General features: G+C 46.0%; 1 protein-coding gene across 2 annotated transcripts in view; it reads right to left on the bottom strand.

Annotated features, from left to right (window-relative positions):
* Nucleotides 1-15,012, bottom strand: part of SH2D4A (SH2 domain containing 4A) — a 55,447-nt gene extending 40,435 nt beyond the window's left edge. For both annotated transcript variants that reach the window (XM_023515596.1, XM_003794001.3), the window contains exons 1-2: nt 14,936-15,012; nt 9,956-10,331 (exon numbers count right to left, since the gene is read on the bottom strand). In XM_023515596.1, the coding sequence (XP_023371364.1) occupies nt 9,956-10,136 (181 nt within the window). In that variant the 5' untranslated portion in view covers nt 10,137-10,331; nt 14,936-15,012. The remainder of the gene's footprint in view (nt 1-9,955; nt 10,332-14,935) is intronic.
* Between the last annotated feature and the right edge of the window lie 5,173 nt (nt 15,013-20,185).

Genomic DNA, 20,185 nt, shown 5'->3' on the forward strand with positions numbered 1-20,185 from the left:
ATACTGGGGCAGCTTCCAGTGGCTCCACACGACTCCCTGACATTGGGGAGGGTAGGGAAGCTGGTCTAGCGTAGGTGGTGTGAGCTCTGACACCCTCAGCTTCACACTCAGATGGGGCAGTGACCATCATGCCCCTCACTGTGGTTTAACTGATATGGTGGCAACTGGGTTTCTCCTGTGAACAAGATGTGGAGCCAGATGCTGCAGGTGGCACCAGGGTGAAAGAGATGGTGATACTTCTCTCTCAAGTAACCTAGAGTCTCTGAGAGAAAGAGCAAGGCTTAGTTATGTCCATATCTACTGTGCGCAAGACAAGACAACTCAGTTCCTGACTTCAGGGAACTGACAATCTGGTTGTAGGAGGCAGAGAATGAACACTTAATTAATTACAAAATAAGGCTTGGAAATGGAGGAGGTGGGTGGTGGTAAAGGATGCTATGTGAGTGCTTAAGAAGAAGAAATAACCTCCTTTGGCCTCTAGGGGCGGGCCGGGGGGAGGAGACATACATTATAATCACAGTGGATTTTCCATTAAGTCCAGTGGGGAGTCAGAGGCTGGAGAAATTGCTTTAGAAAGATGGAGAAAACAACTTTTTAAAAGTTGGTTGTGTTGGGGTGGCTCCTGTGGCTCAAAAGTGTAGAGTGCTAGTTCCATATGCTGGAGGTGGTGGGTTCAAACCCAGCCCTGGCCAAAAAATAAAAAAAAAGTTGGTTGTGTTGAGTATTAAAGGATGGGTCTGGGATTGAGACAGAGAGTGGGGATGGGTTTGATGCTGGACACAAAGAACAGTGTGACCAAAGACCGAGAAGGGGACCAACATGGGGTTCTGGGGAACAGGGCTTCAGGGTCTCGGCCAGAGCCCAGCTCTGCACTGGAAGCCAACCAGACCTGCCTGGCAGGGACCAGAGTGCCCCATGGCACAGGCCCACATCCCTGGTCAAGAGATTTCAGTGTAAGCCCTGGACTGCTGTTGAGTCAGAAAACTGTATTAAAATCCCACCTGCCATTCAATCCTACAATCCAGAAGACCAAAAATCACATTATAACAAAGATATTTGTACCAGAATGTTTACTGCAGCACAATTTATAGTTGCTAAGTCATGGAAGAAGCCCAAGTGCCCATCGACCCATAATGGATCAATAAATTATGGTATATGTACACCATGGAATATTACACAGCCTTAAAGAAAGATGGAGACTTTACCTCTTTCATGTTTACATGGATGGAGCTGGAACTTATTCTTCTTAGCAAAGTATCTCAAGAATGGAAGAAAAAGTATCCAATGTACTCACTAGTACTGAGTCCTACTATGACACTAATTTATAGGTTTCATATGAAAGCTTTAACCCAATTATAGCCCAAGAATATGGGGAAAGGGGAGAGGGAGAGGAGGGAAGGGTAGAGGATGGGTGGAGGAAGGGTAGTCGGTGGGACCACACCTACGGTGCATCTTCCAAGGGTACATGTGAAACTTACTAAATGTAGAATATAAATGTCTTAACACAATAACTAAGAAAAAGCTATGTTAACCAGTTTTATAAAAATATTTCAAATTGTATATAAAATCAGCACACTCTACCCCATGACTACATTAATGTACACAGTGATGATTTAATGATTAAAAAAAAATCCTAGTTTTCCACTAAGCACATGACCCATGCAGACATCACTTTACATTTCGGACCCAAATTTTCTGTGTAATAAACAGACATGCTAAAGTCCTACCTTACATGACAAATGCTCAGACAGTCCCATGTTTTTTATCCACCTGAGTGGCCAGTGAGGAGCCCAGGGATATCCGGAACAGGTAGTGTAAGGTCAGGAGAGTGATCTGGGAAGCTCCACTGAACAGCCCCAGGTGAGGTGGACCAGGGTGTTGTTAAGTCAAGGGCAAGGATGGGAACAGATTAGGGGTGGAAAGGCCAGGCATGCGGTGACCAGGTCCTACATCGGGCAGCGCTATAGTAAAGGGCAGTGTTTAAAAAGACAGGGAGCTGAATACAAGGGCAGGCTCAAAGATGACATGAAAACTTTGAAACTTACTCACTGGGAAGATAGCAGGGTGATGGGCAGAGACAGTGACAGGAAGAAATAAATGAGTTTGAGGAGTAAGATAAGGAGCTGATTCGGAAATGCAGAATCAATTATTTTCAATTTTGCCAGAACTTCTCCATGGAGATTTTTTTTCACAGACCCCTGGACTATAGGACTAGAGTTCAGAAGTGAGGTTGAGAATGGCAGTGCAGGTTTGGGAATCACTTCACAGATGTCATAGTGACGCCACTGGTGCAGAGAAGCTCACAGACAGAACAAAGCTGAGAAGAGAAGGGAGGGACAGGAGAGACCCGACTGACAACAGATAAATGAAAAGAGAAGATTCTGATGTCCAAGATAACTGAATCAATGGAGAGGGACAGCAGGGAGAATGCACCGGGAATCAGTGACATGAACTGCTACTGAGATGATGGCAAGGACGGTGCAGACCGAGGAAGCCCCCAGGCAGCCTCGGGTTCCAGAGGGAGTCACCTTAGGGAGATGAACAGGGGACAGGTTCCAAAGGTGAAAGGTAACGATGATGAGAACCAGAGCAGATAGTCAGTGTATGCTTGGGAGAAGTTTTATTTGTGAAGAAGAAAAACAGGATTCAGTCATTAGTTCAGATTTTATTGAGCATCTGCTACATTCCTGGCACTGCTCAATGGGCTGAAGTGACAGGCAGAGCAGGTGGAGAGCTCAGGTGGTTGACAGGCGCCTTGTAACAGGGGAAATGTGGCCGGGCCTCACAGCTAGGTTGTTGGAAGGGACACAGTAAGGACTCCAGGATCAAGCCAGGGGAATGAATGACAGACAGGCAGAGGTGCAGAGAACAGGTAAAGAAGAAAGTGTTGACAAAAGATGAGAAACCCCCAGCCTGGAAAGAGAAAAATAGAAAATGGAGAAGCAGAGAACCACATTTCTCCCCCCAGTGGGGCCAACTTAAAGATACAAACTCAAGGAACCCAGTGGGGCACGCACTGTATCCTCTGTCATACAGCCCAGGCATTCCGGATTTTCTGTGAACTTCACCTTGAACTTGTATGCACTCTGTAATCAGAGGACAGCGAGGGCGGGCCCTTTGTGCTGTGCTTCCATTTAATTGTAAGTTTCCCTCCCAGTCCTGGAATCATGTCTGCACTCTGCTGCGATGTTCACATTTTCTATCTTAGGGATTCTTGAAAAGTTCTAAAACCAATTATTTTAGGGATTCTTAAAAAGTTCTAAAACCAACCAGAAACTGGGTTAGTCCTGCTCAGTACTGCATGACAAAAAACTGTTGAATAGACACATGTCTGGACCTTATTCCAGGAGAAATTTCCTCTCTGGTCTGAGAGAATCCCCCCAATGGGGCAGCCTGTAATTGAGCATCATGTAAAAACAGGATGGCACATGTCCTAGGGAAGAAAACAGCCAGGCTCAGACTGCCCATGATGCTGCCCGCTACACTGTCGCATCCTGTATATTCCCACATGGCAGGTCCAGCAGAGGCGCAGGAAGGAGAGAGATGAGTGTGTGATCTGAGGCATTGGGGACATCCATGCTTCAGGGAGTCAGCCCCTGGTCTCTGCCCAATGGGATCCAAGCCAGAAGGGCAACCACAGTAAGGGATGGGCGTGTGAGGGCGGGAGTCGGCGTGAGCACACATGTGTGGTAAGGGCTGAGCTGTGTACTCCATCTTCACCAAAGCAAGACCAAGGACAGAGCCAACAGAAGCCAGAAGAGAATCAACTCCAAGGGCCTCCCAGGATGGCCTGGGACAGTGCCAAGGACTTCACATATTAACCACGATGGGGTCTCACCAGGCCTGGTAGAAGCAGGTGCATGCTAACACCAAGGTTAATTAACAGACTTCCATAAACTGCAGCCATCTTGTCCCCAAGTACTATCTCCCTTCTTCTTGCCTCTTCTAGGATATCCCACTACCCGCCCCCCAACTGATCCAGGATCCAGAAGATGGACCCCAGGCCACAGGGGCCTTCAGGGCTCCAGTGCTATAGGCTGGTCCCTTCTGAGTGCCCTTTCTGTCATTAAGTGTCACCTGGGCTGTTACACACCCTGGCTCAGGGAAGTTGAGTAGTCTGCCAAAGATCACAGCACTAGTGAATACTAAGACAAGAATTTAAAATCCATCTATGAGACTGCAAAGCCTGTATTCAGGGCAGCCTTATCATGTGTGATCCAAACCCAAACACTTCTGCGAGTTAAAAGGGAACCAGCCAAAAGGGATTACGGGGTAACAGACATAATCTGGTCCCTGCTAGGCAAGTGCAGGTGTACAGTCACCACCACGGCCTTTCCCTTCCCCACAGAGAAGATCGGATATGAAAAGACTAAGTCCAGCCCAATGTCCAGTGTAATTCTGAAGGCCAAGGCCAATTTCTATCAGGACTTCCTGAAAGTACTTACAACTGTTGCTTTCCCCATTATTTGCTATATTTGTTAACCTGAATCAATCCTGGAGTTTTTTTGTTTTGTTTTGTTTTGAGACAGAGTCTCGCTATGTTGCCCACTATGTAGGGTGCCGTGCCATCCCAGCTCACAGCAACCTCAAACTCTTGGGCTTAAGCGATTCCCTTGCCTCAGCCTCCCATGTAGCTGGGACTACAGGTGCCCATCACATAGCCTGGCTATTTTTGTTGTTGTTATTGTTGTTTGGCATGCCCAGGCCAGGTTCAAACCCGCCAGCTCCAATGTATGTGGCTGGCATCCTAGCCACTGAGCCACAGGCGCCGAGCCCGATCCTAGGGTGATTTTTATGCTTATTTTAGAGACAAAAGGAGAGCTGGGGGCCAAGACTGTATCACAGTCCTAGAAAGGAGGAGAGCAGAGCTGGGGGTGTGTAGAAAAGGAAGTCAGAAAAGTAGATGGAAACATCAAACTAGAGAGAGGAGACCTCAGAGCTCTGGGAAGGCAAGGGGGACATATGGCTCAGTCATTACTCATAAAATGCCACTCCTCACGCAGCTGAATCATAAAAAGCACAGAGTTAGGGAGACAGACGTTAAGGCAAGAGAAGAGGGGTCAGGACACAGAGTTGAGCTGGACCCGACGTCAAATCCTGGCATACAAATTACACCTCTAAGTGTGTTTTTTTTAGTTGTAAGAATAAGAAAGACAAAGTTTACTTCCTAGGAGTCTTGTGAAGATTCAATGAACTAATACAAATGCAATACTTATGCCTGGCGCATACTTACAGATACCACCCTGGTAGGGGGAAAGCCCCACAGAACAGGACAGATGGAGAAGAAGCTATAGGATGCAGTGGCCAGGTGGGTGGGTAGGGTCAGTGATAACCAGGTGGCTCCCAGGGGTCTTGCTTCAGTGACCAGAGACAGAGCATGATGGGGAATGAGAGGCAGGATGACCAGAGTGTGCTGGGGAGAGCAGGGGTGACACTGAGGAATTTGGTTTTGCATCACACTCGCAGGGCTCAGGAGTCTTCTGAGCAGACAAAACTGACACTCAGGGGAGACAGCTAGCTTGGCAATGTGGGTTTCAAGGTCATGGCCTTATAGGTGGCATTTGAGCTTTAAAGACCAAATATGCAGAGAGCTTCCAGGGAGCTAATACAGACTCTTAACCTTAAGCTAGGATTTGTGAATCCCTGGGCATCTATGCATAAACTTCAGGGAGTCTGTGAACATTCTGAGGTTATACACAGAATGCGCCTGTGTGCACAGTCCTTGGTCCAGGCATTCAGTAAATTTTGAAAGGAGCCTGTGACATGAGCTCCCCTCTACCCAGCCCCATCTCAGAGTTACAAACCACCAGTGTAGTGACGTACCCCCAGGGGAACACAGACATTCAGGGGATCAGGCAGAGATTTAAAAAAACAGGGAGAAATCAAAAGACCCACACATGAATACAGACTCTGAAACACAACTCTTACGGGAGTCAGATGCGGCCAAGGAATCAACTGAAGTAACTGAACTTGGCAGGGGAGGTGGCTGCCGTCCACTGCAGCAGTGTGTTCTCAAGGGAAGGGACAGGCCTCCAGTGCCACAAGCCAGTGGCTTTATCACTATTTCATGAAGGAACTTGCCTATTTGGTAACCACGGGAGTCCAGCAAGCAAACATTTACAAATCGAAGTCTGTTTCAAGGGCACACAGAGGAGCCCCCCTGCCCTGCACCAGCCCAGCTGGATGCATTAGGTTCCCATCAGCTTGAGAGAGACCCCACCCAACAAGTATAGGAAACCCTCTGCTAAGGGAAAGTATCTTCTGTCTGTGTTACCAAATAAAATTACACAGAAACAAGCGCCACGGAACATCCCCAGTGCAAGCATACATTTTAGATGTGTGCAAGGTGCCTTGGAACGACAGTAACTGTCATTCAGCTCCAGTTAAGCTCAACACATAGGATATTTGTTAACAGTACCGACTTTGGAACAACCAGACTCAGAGTCAGTCCCAGCTCTATCCCTTACTAGCTGCTGCACTGGCAAGTTAATGAATGTCCTGAGCTTTACTGTCATTTAGAAAATGAGAATAGCAATTCCTGTTCCAGGCTTCACTGCGATTATTTATTGAGATAATACATTTAAGTGTTTAGCTCAGGGTCAGCTTAATAAATGCTGGCTGGTGCTATTAGAGTCTGGAGTATCAGTACTGTGCAAATGTGAGCCACATCCCTAATTTTACAATTTTTCTAGTAGACACATTTAATACATTAAAATAAATAGGTGAAACTAAGTCTAATAATATAGTTTACCCAAGATATCACCATTTCAATGCATAATTAATACATATTAATTGTACTTTCCTTCTCCCATGGCTCTGAAATCTAGCACCCCCTATCCAGCACCCCTCCATCTAGCACCCCTCCATCCAGTACCCCTCAGTTCAGACTGGCCTCATCTCATGCACTCAGCAGCCACAGTGTTAGAGGCTACTGGATGACACAGCTCTAGACCTCCAGTTTGCCCCAGAAAGCAGAGTAGTTCTCTAATTCTGTCCCTAAGAATCACATTGTCCCCACTACAGAAGTTAGAAAGGAACTTCTGCTGTATTTCTGGGTTCAATCTATACTTCTGATTATTTTTCAGCTTCTCCTGCTTCATCCTTCAGATCACTAAAAAGGTCGACAAGGTCCTGGAATACATACCACACAACTGTCATAGAAAGCAGGAAAGCAGGGCTGGGGAACTTTTCTAGTAAACACACCTATCACACATATTATGTGTGGCACATTCTTACAGATACCACCATGGTAGGGAAAAGCCCCACAGAACAGGACAGATGGAGAAGAAGCTTTAGGATTCAGTGGCTAGGTGGGTAGGTGGGGTCAGTGGTAACCAGGTGGCTCCCAGGAGTCTTGCTTCAGTGACCAGAGACAGAGCATGATGAGGAATGAGAGGCAGGATGACCAGAGTGTGCTGGGGAGAGCTGGGGTGACACTGAGGAATTTGGTTTTGCATCACACTTGCAGGGCTCAGCAGTCTTTTGAGCAGACAAGACTGATGCTCAGGGGAGACGGCTAGCTTGGCTATGTGGGTTTCAGGGTCATGGCCTTATAGGTGGCATTTGAGCTTTAAAGACCAAAGGTACCACCCACTTGCCATAGTGGTGTGTATATGTAGAGAAAAAAAGACTGGTTGACAATAACAGAACTTCTAAGTCCTGAACTAGAGGGTGTATGGCCTCCAAAGCCACAGATTCTTTAGTGCACTACCACCCATAGGAGGACGAGCTGACACACACACAGTGAGATCTCAGCCCATAAGGGCCGTGGGCTTAGTAGAACTGCCATACAGACAGCACCTCTGGGCAGCACCAGCCATGACCCTTTGCCTTGGACTGTCTGCAGCTTTATCATCAAAGACAGAGCAAGATGAAAGACAAAGAAATACTGTGATTTCAGGGGAAGTGGGAGAAACCTTTTCTGTAACCAGAAAAGGAACTAATTTAAAGCAACATATATTTTTCCAAGTGTTAAATTTAAGGGGATAATAAACTTTTGACATGAAATATTAATAGAACTTTTGTGTGCATATTAACATGCTTTTCTCATGCCCATGTAAGTAATTGAAGCAATACAGGGTTTCTGAGAGTTGGATTCAAAAGTCTCCAAGCGAAAAAGTGTAGCAAAGAAAATGAAATGATCATCTTAAGCCATCACAAGGAGACCAGTTCAGCAAACATGAGAAGCCCAAAGTCTTAACAAACAATCTGGGCTGTTGACTCCGTGGGCAAGAGCCCTTCAGCTGGCCCACAGTGTACTCTTGTGGGCTCCAAGTTCACAGTGAATTTGAAGCCCACAAGAACCAGTTATATTTAATAAACTCTGACTACAGCATGCAAGAGTTACCTAGACCAGCTCAGAAAAGCAAAAGGTTATGCTTCAGTTTGGACATGTTATTTGTTGAAGCAAAAACAGTGCAGAATAATGGGAAATCCAACAGGTGTGGGCATCTACTTATGGTGTAACCTTGCGTATATTTTTTCTTTACCTACAGAAGAGGACAGTTAATACTGGCTTTGCGGAAATTTTGCCAACATTACACATAATGTATTTAATAGTGCTTCACGAAGTGAAACAGCAAGGATTTAATAAACAGCTGTTACTAATAAGAATACTAAAAAGTGAGATACTTACATTCTTTTCCTTATTATAAAGACTTCATTGAACAAACTTTTAATAAAATGCAGCATAAAGCCCACTAAACTGGGCAGCACTTGTGACTCAAAGGAGTAGGGCGCTGGCCCCATATGCTAGAGGTGGCGGGTTCAAACCCAGCCCTGGCCAAAAAAATAATAATAATAAAGCCCACTAAACTGACTTCCTTTTAAAATCTGTACACATATGAAATATGCAAGAAAAAATCTTTTTCTTTTTTTTTTTTTGAGACAAAGTTTCACTATGTCCTCCTCAGTAGAGTGCTGTGGTATCACAGCTCACAGCAACCTCAAACTCTTCGGCTTAAGCGATTCTCTGGCTTCAGCCTCCCAAGTAGCTGGGACGACAGGTGCACACCACTATGCCCATCTATATTTGTTGCAGTTGTCATTCTTGTTTACCAGGCCCAGCCCAGGTTCAAACCTGCCTGCCTTGGTGCATATGGCTGGTGCCCCAACCACTGAGCTACAGGCACTGAGCCAAGATTTATTTTCTTAACCTTTGAAACCCCAAATGATTTTATAAACTTAACTTTCCCATGGTTAATGAAAAATGAGAAAAAATTGGTCTTGAGTGCCTCTATAAGTGGCATTAAAAACTATGTTATGTTTTTTATTTTAACAACTTAAGTATTCATCTATGATGGATTTTGTGGGGAGACGGTTAGAGAGGCAGGGGTGGTAGTGGATGGGGAGTTTAATGTGTACTCTCCTGTATCTCTATGTGGCTATGCTTTAAGGCTTAAAGTACAAATAATTCCTCCCCTTTGGTCTCAAAAGAACCCTCTCAAACTAGCAGGAATTGCTTCAGTCATAAAGAAGTCACATTTGATCCCAAAAAAAAATCTTATAATTTTTTTTTTCTTTATACCAGTTCCTTACTTTTTTAGAGAGATCATGCCTTAAAGCTAATTCAAAGAAAAGTCCCTTCAGATCCAAGAAATGCAAATTCAAATACTATAAAGACGCTGATCCAAGGACGTTATGTTCCAGTAATAGGGTACTAGGAATCTGTAAGTTGGGGGGATGAAAACCTTCCTCGAGGTCTCTCAAATCAAATCCCATCAGTGACTTTTTACTTCAGCTGAAGGTCAGTCTTGTTTTAAGTAAGAGATCTGCATACAGCTACCCGTGAACGTTCTGAGTGTGTGTGTGCAGATTTCAAGTTGATAAACGCAGTGTTAGAATCTCAGTAACATGTAGGACTCTTGGTACCTGCTTTGCTCCGGACTAGTGTGAAATTGTCAAAGAAGCAGGGAGCTATCTACCAACATTCACAGAAGAACAGGGCTAAGTTTACCTTTCTTTGGTCTGGATTTCACTGGCAAGGACTCCGTTCTTTCCATTGCTGCTTCTCTTTCTTTCCATCGCCTGATCTGTTCCTCTCGCATCTTGAAGAACAGGATCTGTTTCTGTTCTTCGCTGAGCTCTGCCAGAAGATCAGGATCTATGTACATCTCAGATAGTATCTGTTTCAGCATCTTTGGAGTCTTTTACAACTGTGGCAAAAGTTCCTGAAAATGGCCTCCAAGGGTGCCTCCGCCTTGGCTGGCTCTGGGGTGTGCCCGCTGACCTTCCCAAAGGCTCACACACCCAGCTGACCGGGACGATAATTCAGCAAACTGGCTCCTGAGACCCAGCACCAAATGTCCCGTTCAAAATGCCACTCACCAAACCTGTAAAGAGCAACAATCCCAAGTTAGGCAGTATTAAAATGTGTGGACACAGGCAAGGACAGGGTTATACGTAAGGCTTAGAGGAAATACAGTATTATTTTTCATTTCAGGGGAAAAGAGAAGGAGGAAGGCTGAGACACCCTTTGTTGAGAGTTTGTGTAACCTCTCTCCTGTAACTCCCAAAGATACATTATCAAAAAAACAAAGCAAACAAACAAACAAAATAAAACAAACCAAACTCTAACTTTGCACAGGTCAATCTCAGGGAAACAAAAAACCAAACAGAGGTTTGGTCTCCTTCCAACTAAGCACGCTTTATGACCACAGAGCCTAAGAAACCACCAAACTGTGAGGCTGGAAAAAGGAAGAAAAAAAAAGTCACAAGAAGAAAATAAAAACCTCTCACCGAAAGACCTGTCGCAAAAGTAAATACCATTTTTGAGATTTCACAGAGTTATTCACCCTAAGCCAAACTAGTCGTGCTCAAGGAAGAACAAAAAATAAAAAAGAAAGTACAATGCAAATTTTATATTCTCCTTTACGAGCAGCACTAAATAAACATAATTACTGTGCTTTCATCTTCGCAAAAGGATGGTGTAATTTCCAGACAACCTAATGGAGCCATGAAATTGGTACAGAGGGAGAAGAGAACATTCCTGTACATTCTGGAAGGTCACCAGGTTGTAGGTGTACCTTTTCCAGATAAGCTAATTTAATAACATCTAAATTTACAGACCAGATAAATGAAGGGTGGGGAGAAGGAATGAAGAGGTCACCAGGCTCCTAACAAAGGCTCCTTGATTTGTAAAAGTTTACTAAAGGGCTCCTTTAAAAAGAAGCCATGAACTTGGGCTTGCACAGAGGATTCACAGAGATTCAGCTGCACCTGGCAATTCCCCTGAAATTTCATTCTATCTCACACATTTCTATTTAGTTGATTTCAAAAAAAAAATACATCTTCATACTTTTACAATAAAAAAAAAAATGTGCATATATTTCCATTCTGGGTAGAGGAAAAAAAAAAACTTTGGTCTGAATGTAATAGGACATACAGAAATCTTACTATGATTTTATAGGATTACCTGGGTTCTACAGAAATTGACCAACATTTTGGTGCTTATAGCACCAAGCCTAGGTCTCTCCACCTAGCCATGTCCTCCCAAATATCTTGCTTCTCTGTACTAAGTTCAAACACTCTTACACTTCAATCTACCTCAGGCGTCCTCAAACTACGGCCCACAGGTCACATGCAGCCCGCCTAGTACATGTATCTGCCCCGCCGGGCCGCTGCTGCCTGTCCTGCTCAGCAGCCGACTTGTCCTGGGGCACGCAGTCTGGCCCTCCAACGGTCTGATGACAGTGAACTGGTCCCCTGTTTAAAAAGTGTGAGGACCCCTGCATGGCCACAAATGTTTGTGCTCTCTTTATTTTGTTTACCTTGTCATTCATGCAGGTAGGTTTTTAAAGTTCCTCTCACTGCCTGGGGGTCCCCTTCACCTTTCCCCTTGTAAAGCTGCTTCCTAACTCAGACCAGTCCTTTGATGCAAACACACTCACCAGCCAGGATACCACAGCCTGGCTGTGTACACAGCACTTAGATCCCCTGACCATTCATTATGTAGCTGGGGCCTCTGTTGAAGCTACAACCGTTCTTACTAACTGCAACCTCTAATCTTTCTCAGCTTTCAACTACCAGAATTCGAACGGACCAAAATATTAAGAGAAAATGTAACAAGAAGGGAAGGCAGTGCCGTTGACCCTAACTCACAAGGGCAGGCCCCTCCTGGGCCCCCTTGCTGACTTAGTCTTTTGCTTAGAGTTGACCCTCAGAGGATTTCACAGCCACAGAACTGATGTCTTGTGATGAGTTCTTGACTTTGGGATTCTAACAGATTCTCAATGGATGGAGCCAGTGAAACCTACAGGCTCCAGGATAAAGTGGTAAGAAAACAAAGGGCATGGCTCCCTGCTAGCCCAGGCACTTTTCATGACTGCAATGGTTGACTTTCACAAAAATTGAACACGGCAGAAAATGAGCTGCTCAACAAGGTTTGTTCGGCTCTGTACCCCATTTTGAGTGAGGTGAATCCTATTAAAGGGCAGGGGAGCCTAAAAACCCAAACCCTGAGTCAAAGTCACATTCCTCCCGTCCTCCCACCCAGAGCTAACACTACCCGTGCCAGGCACTGCCTTAAGCATTTCACATGCATTAACTCACTTTATATTTACAAAACCCCTTTGAGTTCAGTCTATTGCTGTGCCCATTTCACAGATTAAGAAGACTGAGCACATCAAGTCCAGCAGCCAGAAGGTGGCATGGCCAGGCAGTCTGGCTGTACTTCTGTCCTACTGTCTTCCACAACACAGAAGCCTTTTTGCAAGTTTATTTGCAAACCCAGAAATCAGAACATTAGGATGTGATGCCATGTGTGGAATTTCTGTATGAAGGCCAGCAAATTCCTGAGGCCATAGCCTTTCTGTTGCCTTAGGAATCTGTAGATAAGCTGAGTGCAGGCCAGGTGTTGAAAACACTCCACCTGGGAAGGACAGAGAGGAAGTGACTCTTGCTCTGGCCCAGGCATGGACGTTGTTTGTCTACTTTATTTACAGGGACTTCCCTCAGTCTCTTTCCCCTTAGTCATCTGCTTCGTCGCCACGATTTCCCCAACCCAGCCACCACTAGGAGCAGCACCAACAGTACACGAGTGAAAAGTTTCACGGCAACTCTGATGAAACGCTCAAGCTATTTCTGTTTTAATTTTGCTTTGTTTTGCCTTTTGGAGTAAACATGAGTTTGTGACACTGAAGTGAAGTAGTCAGTTGTGAAGGAAGGACAGTGGCCTCAGAGAATACGTGAAGAACCTGACCGATAACTACCTGTGGTCAGCTGTTGAGTATGGGGGCCATTCTGAGGCTGTGAATTAACTCTTCCTCCACCGCCATAACCCTACCCCAGACTTTAAGAGGTGCACTCAAGCACAGCTCAGCACTCCGGGACAAGGGGCAGGGACTCCAGCCCAGACACCCAGCTCTGCCTCTCACCAGCTGTGATTCTCGGCTGCCACTCTACTGCCTGGACTCAGTTTCCCCATCTGTGAAGCCAGGGCCAGTGGAGTCTGTGAGGCTGGGTGACTTGTGACCCACACACTATAACTGAACCTGAAGTTAGAAGTAGGACCAGTAAAGAAGAAACAGAAATGAGGAAATTAACCAACCAGGGTTTTTCCCACTTTCACTCTCTGACAGGACAAATAATCACTGCTACTTCAAACCCCAGGGAATGGCTTTTCCCGAACTCAAGTGCAGCAAACTCCCTGGCATTCAAAGTACTATAAAGTACTATAAACGAAAACCTCTAACTCTAACTCAGTTTTCTACTAGCACAGCACCTTTCTCGAGAGCAAAACAACTCACACCTGCTATTTATTCCAAAAACCAATTTCTACAGGGTCAGAGGATCAGTGACATTTTCCACATACTATAGATTTGGCCTGATTCTCAGGACTTGCACAAGGACAGCTTTACAATTGTGGTTTTAATTCTACATTTTAAAAAGTTATCTTTAATTCTACATTTTGAAGGAGACCTAAAACTAATTTCTTTCTTTTTGAAGGAGACCTAAAAAATTTTTTTTAAAAGAGCCTGAGATACAGCCTAAATCATACAAATATTGTGGCATAGCCAGTATAATTCTGTTAACAACACAGTTTGAACTCTTTTAAAACAAGCTAGCTGTTTTCTGACATCTAGTTATTCAACTTTTATTAATCTGTCTGCAAAGGGGTTGTTTCGGAGGCTGAAATGAATTACCAAAAGGTGACAGCAATTTGGTAACTTTCATAAAAATACGCTACTCTTCAGAAATTTGAGAAGTCTGTAGAGTGGATTTACCTAGAAAATTCCACTCATGCCATATATACATTTCACTTATTCACTTTTTGAAAATTATTGTATTCAAGTCGTTGTTTGCCTTAAACAAGCAATCAAATAAAAGCCTTTTGCAAGGAGAGGAGAATCTCTTTAGAAGAAGGAGGGGCCCCTCTTGGTCCTTCCCTGAGACACTGGGAAGGGACAGCTCTGAGAAAACCTACAAACCGCGTGGACGCCGCGGCCGGAAGTGCCCACTTGGTTGAGGAAGGTCATCGCCCGCTGAGGACACCAGCTGGACCAGCCTTCCAGCGGCGGCCCAAGCCCACTGAGCCCCGACCCCACGTAGGGGCACCACACACTCGAGTCTGTTTCCTCGGGGGCTCCCTCTGAAGTCTCCGGGCCAGGAGGGCCACGTGGTCCTGTCCCACGCGTGTGCGATCGCCCGCACGGGCGCGGGGGCGTCCGCGAGCTCCTATGGCTGCAGGAGGCTGAGTTGGCTGGGGTCGCGGTGCGCCGGGGCTGTAATGTGTGTCGCCAGAAACTCCAGCCCCGCCCCAGACCCTCCCGCCGTGGCCTCGGCTCCTTGCTGGTGTCCCAGCGCCGCGGGCGTGCGCCCCCCTCCCTCCCGGATCCCAGAACTTCCCCGAAGGACTCACTGGTCCCCGTGGATCCTCCCCCTTGGGGCGGCCCCGCCACTACCCCAAGGCCCTGGTTCCCGGGGGGCAGCCGCTCACCCAGCCGGCGGCTCCAGACACCGGACACCCGACACCGGACACCAGCCGCGCGCGCGCCACCGCCGCTGCCGGCACCTGAGCCCGCCCCGGGCGCGACGGAGGGGCCAGAGGGAGGGGCGCGCGGCGGCCAGGCTGGGGCCTCGCTCCCGCCTCCCGGCCCGCGCCTCCCACGCTCCCAGCCCTCACACCCTACTCTCTCGATCGCTCCCTACCCCCAGCACCTACCTGGACAGGGTGACGTGAGTGCCAGCCACGTCCAGTCGCGCCACCGGCGGCTGTCAGGAAAGTGAGGGAGGACCGGCCAGAGGCGGCCTCCGCGGCGCAGGCGGCTGGGCAAACTGGGGCCACGACGGCAAACACCCCGCAGCTCGCCCCGCCTCGCCCACATGCCGGGGTGACTGGCTGGGCGCTCGCTCGTGGCCCCACCCGGGAGTCTGGACACTCTCCAGGGCCACTCGTCGGCGAGTCTGGGCCTCCTGGGCACCTCGGCCCTCCTCCCTCCACTCTCAGCTAATGGGAGCTGGGTGTGCAGCCTGCGGTGGCGGTCCCGCTGCCCCCGGGGACCCGAGGGACGTATTCACCAAGGGCCGCGAGCTGACCCCTTCCACGCGCCACCGCTGGGGGCCCCTTACGAGAAGGAGTTCGCGGAGGTGGCCAGGCCCTTCTCGGGTAACCACCCCAAACCGGGTCTCCTCCTGAGTCTCTAGAGCTTTCTTTCTTTTGCTAACAATAAGTAAATACCAAACTCTGGGGCACTTATCAGCACAGGTGTGGCTTTGCTTACAAAGGCTGGGAAGATAGAGACGGAAAACAGACAAAGGTAATAAAGGAAAGAAACGCAGAGGAAAGGAAAGACAGGAAAGAAATCTGGTGAATCGCTGCAAGAACAGGTTGGGAGGTGCCTGAGGACGCCAGGGAGGAGCCGTTGAAGGAAAGCTGGCAGGAAATCACCAGAAGCAGAGTGGAAGTTTGGAGGGCTTTTTCCCACGTCCAAGGAAAATGAGTGGAGGAAACAGCCGCTTTGGTGAACCCCCAGATGGCAGGTGTTGGGGGAGAGACGAAGTAAACAGTAAGCAATGGTAGGCTTCTGGCTACCTGCTGGATTCAAAAATAAACTGTGCTCATGCCTCACCCTCTCCAGGCTGCAGACACAGAGTTACAGGTTGGGCGGAGCCGGAGCCTCAGCACAGTCAGGAAACAAGACCCAGCTATTTATTAATAGGAACCACTCCAGGGATCCAATCAGGGAAGAATTTCTGGCCTAGAGTTTGGTTCTCACTGCTATTTAAATGAATGGCTGTGTGAGGTGCTTTAGGCTGAAGTGTGATTTGTCCCTGGCAGCTGCTGTGGCCAGCTCAGAATGAATCCTAGCACTTCGTGGATGGGTTAATTGAAGAACTCAAAACTTGGTTCCTCAGCCAGTTAAAAATTCCACAGGGCACTTACCCTTCCTCGCCACTCAGTCTCCCCATGTCCTGTTAAGTGTGCCTTTATAATGGCTGTGGCATGTGCGGCCAACCTCTCCCAACCTCAATTTCCTCCTCTAGGTGATCAGTGCCTATGTTGTTAAGTTGCTGTGAGGGTTAAATGAGATATTACATGTCAAGTGCTGAGAACAGTTCCTGGCATAGCTAAGTGCTCAGACACATTAGCTCATAGGATTTCACACTGTATACTGGACAGTGAGTTCAGTTCTTACCACCTCACACCTGGGCTATGAGTTTTGCCTATCCTGTTACCTAGACTTTGTGACACCAGTCTCCCGGTATTCCTAGCCTGCGTAGTTCTCTCCCTCATGGTACCAGATTGGTCTGTAACCCATAGAAGACAGCCAAAGTGATGTTATGCCACTTCTGAGATTAGATTCAGAAACATAGCTTTTGCCTTGGTCTCTCTCTGTATCTAGCCCCCTGTCTCCACCCCTCTCCCCCCACCCCACTGGGATCATTCAGTCTGGGGACCTGCCATGTTATGAGCAACCCACAGAGAGGCCACAGGAGAGAACCTGAGAGCTCCCGCCAACAGCCTCAGGAATGAGCTTGGAAGCCCCATTTACCCCTGCAGATAACGGCACATTGGCCTATAGCTTGCTTCCGAATTTATGAGACCTCTCAACTAAGTCCCTCTTGAATTCCTGGCCCACAATCATTGAGATAGTACATTTGCGGTGTGGTAGGCCTATTGAGTTGGAGTAATTGCTTATATAAGCAATAAACTAATATATCCCCTCACGGGCCTCAATCCTAAAACCAGCTTTCGCTAGCTTTCACAATTAGGAGAATTACCTAGATAGCTTATTTAAACACAGATTCTGGACTTCGCCCCAGAGCTAAGAGATATAATACCTGTAGGGCCAGGCATTTTGAACAAGCATTCCAAATGATTGGGATAGGGTTGCAGATTATGCTTTAAGAAACTTTGCTTCAACCTCTCCAGGTCAGGTATTTCTGTATGGGGCTGTCAAATTAATCTTTTCCCCACTTTTTACTTTGTCTAGGTTAAAGGTCAATTTGTGTTTCAGTTCTATAAAAAATGTAAATTTGCTTCAGGTATGTTTTTTATAAAGTAAAATAGGATAAATGCTGATTTTTTATTAAAAATAAAAAATTTGCCAGGTCTGGTGGTATTTACCTGTAATCTCAGCCACCCGGGAAGCTGAGGCAGGAGGATCAGTTTAGCCCCGGAGTTTGAGGCTACAGTGAACTGTGATGACTCCATTCTACTCTAGCTAGGGCGATCAAGACCCTATCTCAAGAACAAGAAAAAAACTAATCTTTTTCGTAGCTAACTTGGATCCAACATTCAGGTGCCAAAAATCCTTTGAAGCTCACCCTCACTCTTATCCAAAAAATTGAGACTAAACTGCTTGCCAACGTTCAAGGCCCAGGACACCTGATGCTAATTTCCCTGAGCCTTATCATCGTCTTCTGAACACAAACCCTACGTTCAGATAATCTGGCATTTTTCTAGGTCCTGACCCTACACAGGCTTTACAGCTCTACACTGTGCCCTTGGTCTAAAGGTCTTGCCCCTACCTTGGCTTACGAAAACCCTGCCTCTCCTGCAAGCATCAGTCTTTAGAAAATCTTTCCCTCCCAGCTCTCCCCAGCCAGAAAAGGTCTCTGCCTCATCCACATTTATAGCACATTTGTCACAATTTAACACCTAACACATCCAAGAACTACTTAGTGAACACCTGCTAGATGCCAAGCCATCTGGTGACGCTGGGGGAGGGCAGAGAGTAGACAACCATGGTCTCTGATGCTGTCTGCAATGTGACCCTACCTTGTACAGTAACTGTGAGTATATTTTATGCCTCCTTTGAAATTGTAAACACCCTGACAATGAGGACTATGTCCTATGTGAGTTTGAGTTCTGCCCAATGTCTAGGCACACAGTGGGTGTTCCACGAATATTAGTTGAATGAATAACTAACATTACGGTTAGTTTTAGTGTTAGGATTAGGGTTAACAACCCAAAGGAATCCAGACTGAACAAAAAATAGTGCAGTCATTCACTCACCTTGGAACCCAGATTCTTTTTCCCTTCTCGCTTCACATCCCTGTCCCATCTTTCTTGTCCTTGCTTGCTTCTTTTTTGTATTTGTCACGATCTCTTCTGCTCTTATTTCTATAGTTTCCCTCTCTCCCATGTCCTGTTTCAATTATCATGATTTAAAACAGAAAATACACATTTTTTCCTCAATTTCAAAAGTAGGCAATGAAAATTTTTTTATACAGCTCTTAAAAAATATTAAGTGGCCTATTACTTCTTTCAGAGGCCCTTAATTACATTTTCCCCCCTTTGAGTCAGTACTCTCAGAATATCTAGGATCTTCTTCCAGCCTGGGCAACATAGCAAGACCCCACCTAGTGATCTAGGCTGCACTGTGAGGAAGAACATGGGAGGACTCTGGACCGGGGCTGGCCTTTGGGAAGTTAGAAACATGAAAGATGGATATCCTTGCACATGTATTCAGGAATGTTCTGCCATACATTCACTGCCAAAAGAGAGAAGTTAGATATCTGTTTACTTTGTACTAAAATGTGTGCTATATTGTTTATTTGTTGTGATGGACACATGAATCAAATAGTCTACATTTTAATGGGCATTCCTTTTGGAATGTTGCTTAGCAATCTTGTTGCTCTGGGTTAACAAGTATAATCACAGGGCACAGCACTTGTATGGGAGTATCAGGCCCAGAGACCCCTGTGTATAGGACATCCCCTCAAGCTGTGCAATACAGCAACTCTATGGCTGCCAGAAAGAAAGGAGAAACCACTTTTTACTTTGTCTAGGTTAAAGGTCAATTTGTGTTTCAGTTCTACAGAAAATATAATTCGCTTTAGGTATGTTTTTTATAAAAGAGAATAGGATAAACACTGACTTTTTTGTTATCAATTTCATTATCAGCTATAGGAACCCCAACCACTTTTTATCCTATCAGCTATAGAAACCTCAACCACTTTTTTTAACTCTTTTGTTCCCAGTAAATATGATATGGAAATGAAAGAAGAATGTGAAAACACTTAAACGTTACTAAAGTTTACCTTCATCTTTGAATCAATTAGATTTTAAAAATAGGAATAATTTTATGGAATTTAATAGGAGTTACCTTATGGAATTTTAACTCATGGAATATCCATGCTCTGATTTGCTAGTAAGAAATTCCTAGTTTCTCATGATTCTGTAATGCAGTGGTCAGCAGCCTGTGGTCCAGAGGAGCTGCCTCACCTTAGGCTTGTGGGTGTATTTGGACAACCCCTACCCCAGGTGATATGTGACATCTGTGATGGCCTGTGGCAACCAGGGTTTTTCACAGTTCAAGCTATGGGAAAGGAGCAAAAACAAACTCTTTCTAGAATTGCATCATTCCTGCAATCTTCGCAGGCAGCTCTGAGTCGATCTACAAGAGCTGATAAAATCAAAGTCTCATCTTTTCTTTTCCTTGGACCAGATTCAGAACTGGGTTTCAGTTCCCTAGCTTCTGTCTTAGGTGCAATCTTTTCAGAAAGTACACAAATTCATTTTAGTTTTATAAAGTGTTTACTTCAAGTGGGTATAGCAATACTTTTCAAGCATAGCTTAAAATAACCTAAGGAGATCATTATTTTTTAGCATTTGCTCATTTGTCCACTACCCCAAGGAGTTCATATTTGATTGGGATAGGCTGGAGCAGACATCTGTCTTGTTTTAAAACATTCAAGAGGATCTAACATGTGGGAAAGGTTGAAAATGGTGAAATCTATG

This window comes from Otolemur garnettii, unplaced genomic scaffold, assembly GCF_000181295.1.
Source record: "Otolemur garnettii isolate 467f Iridium unplaced genomic scaffold, OtoGar3 scaffold00074, whole genome shotgun sequence".
Lineage (NCBI taxonomy): Eukaryota > Metazoa > Chordata > Mammalia > Primates > Galagidae > Otolemur > Otolemur garnettii.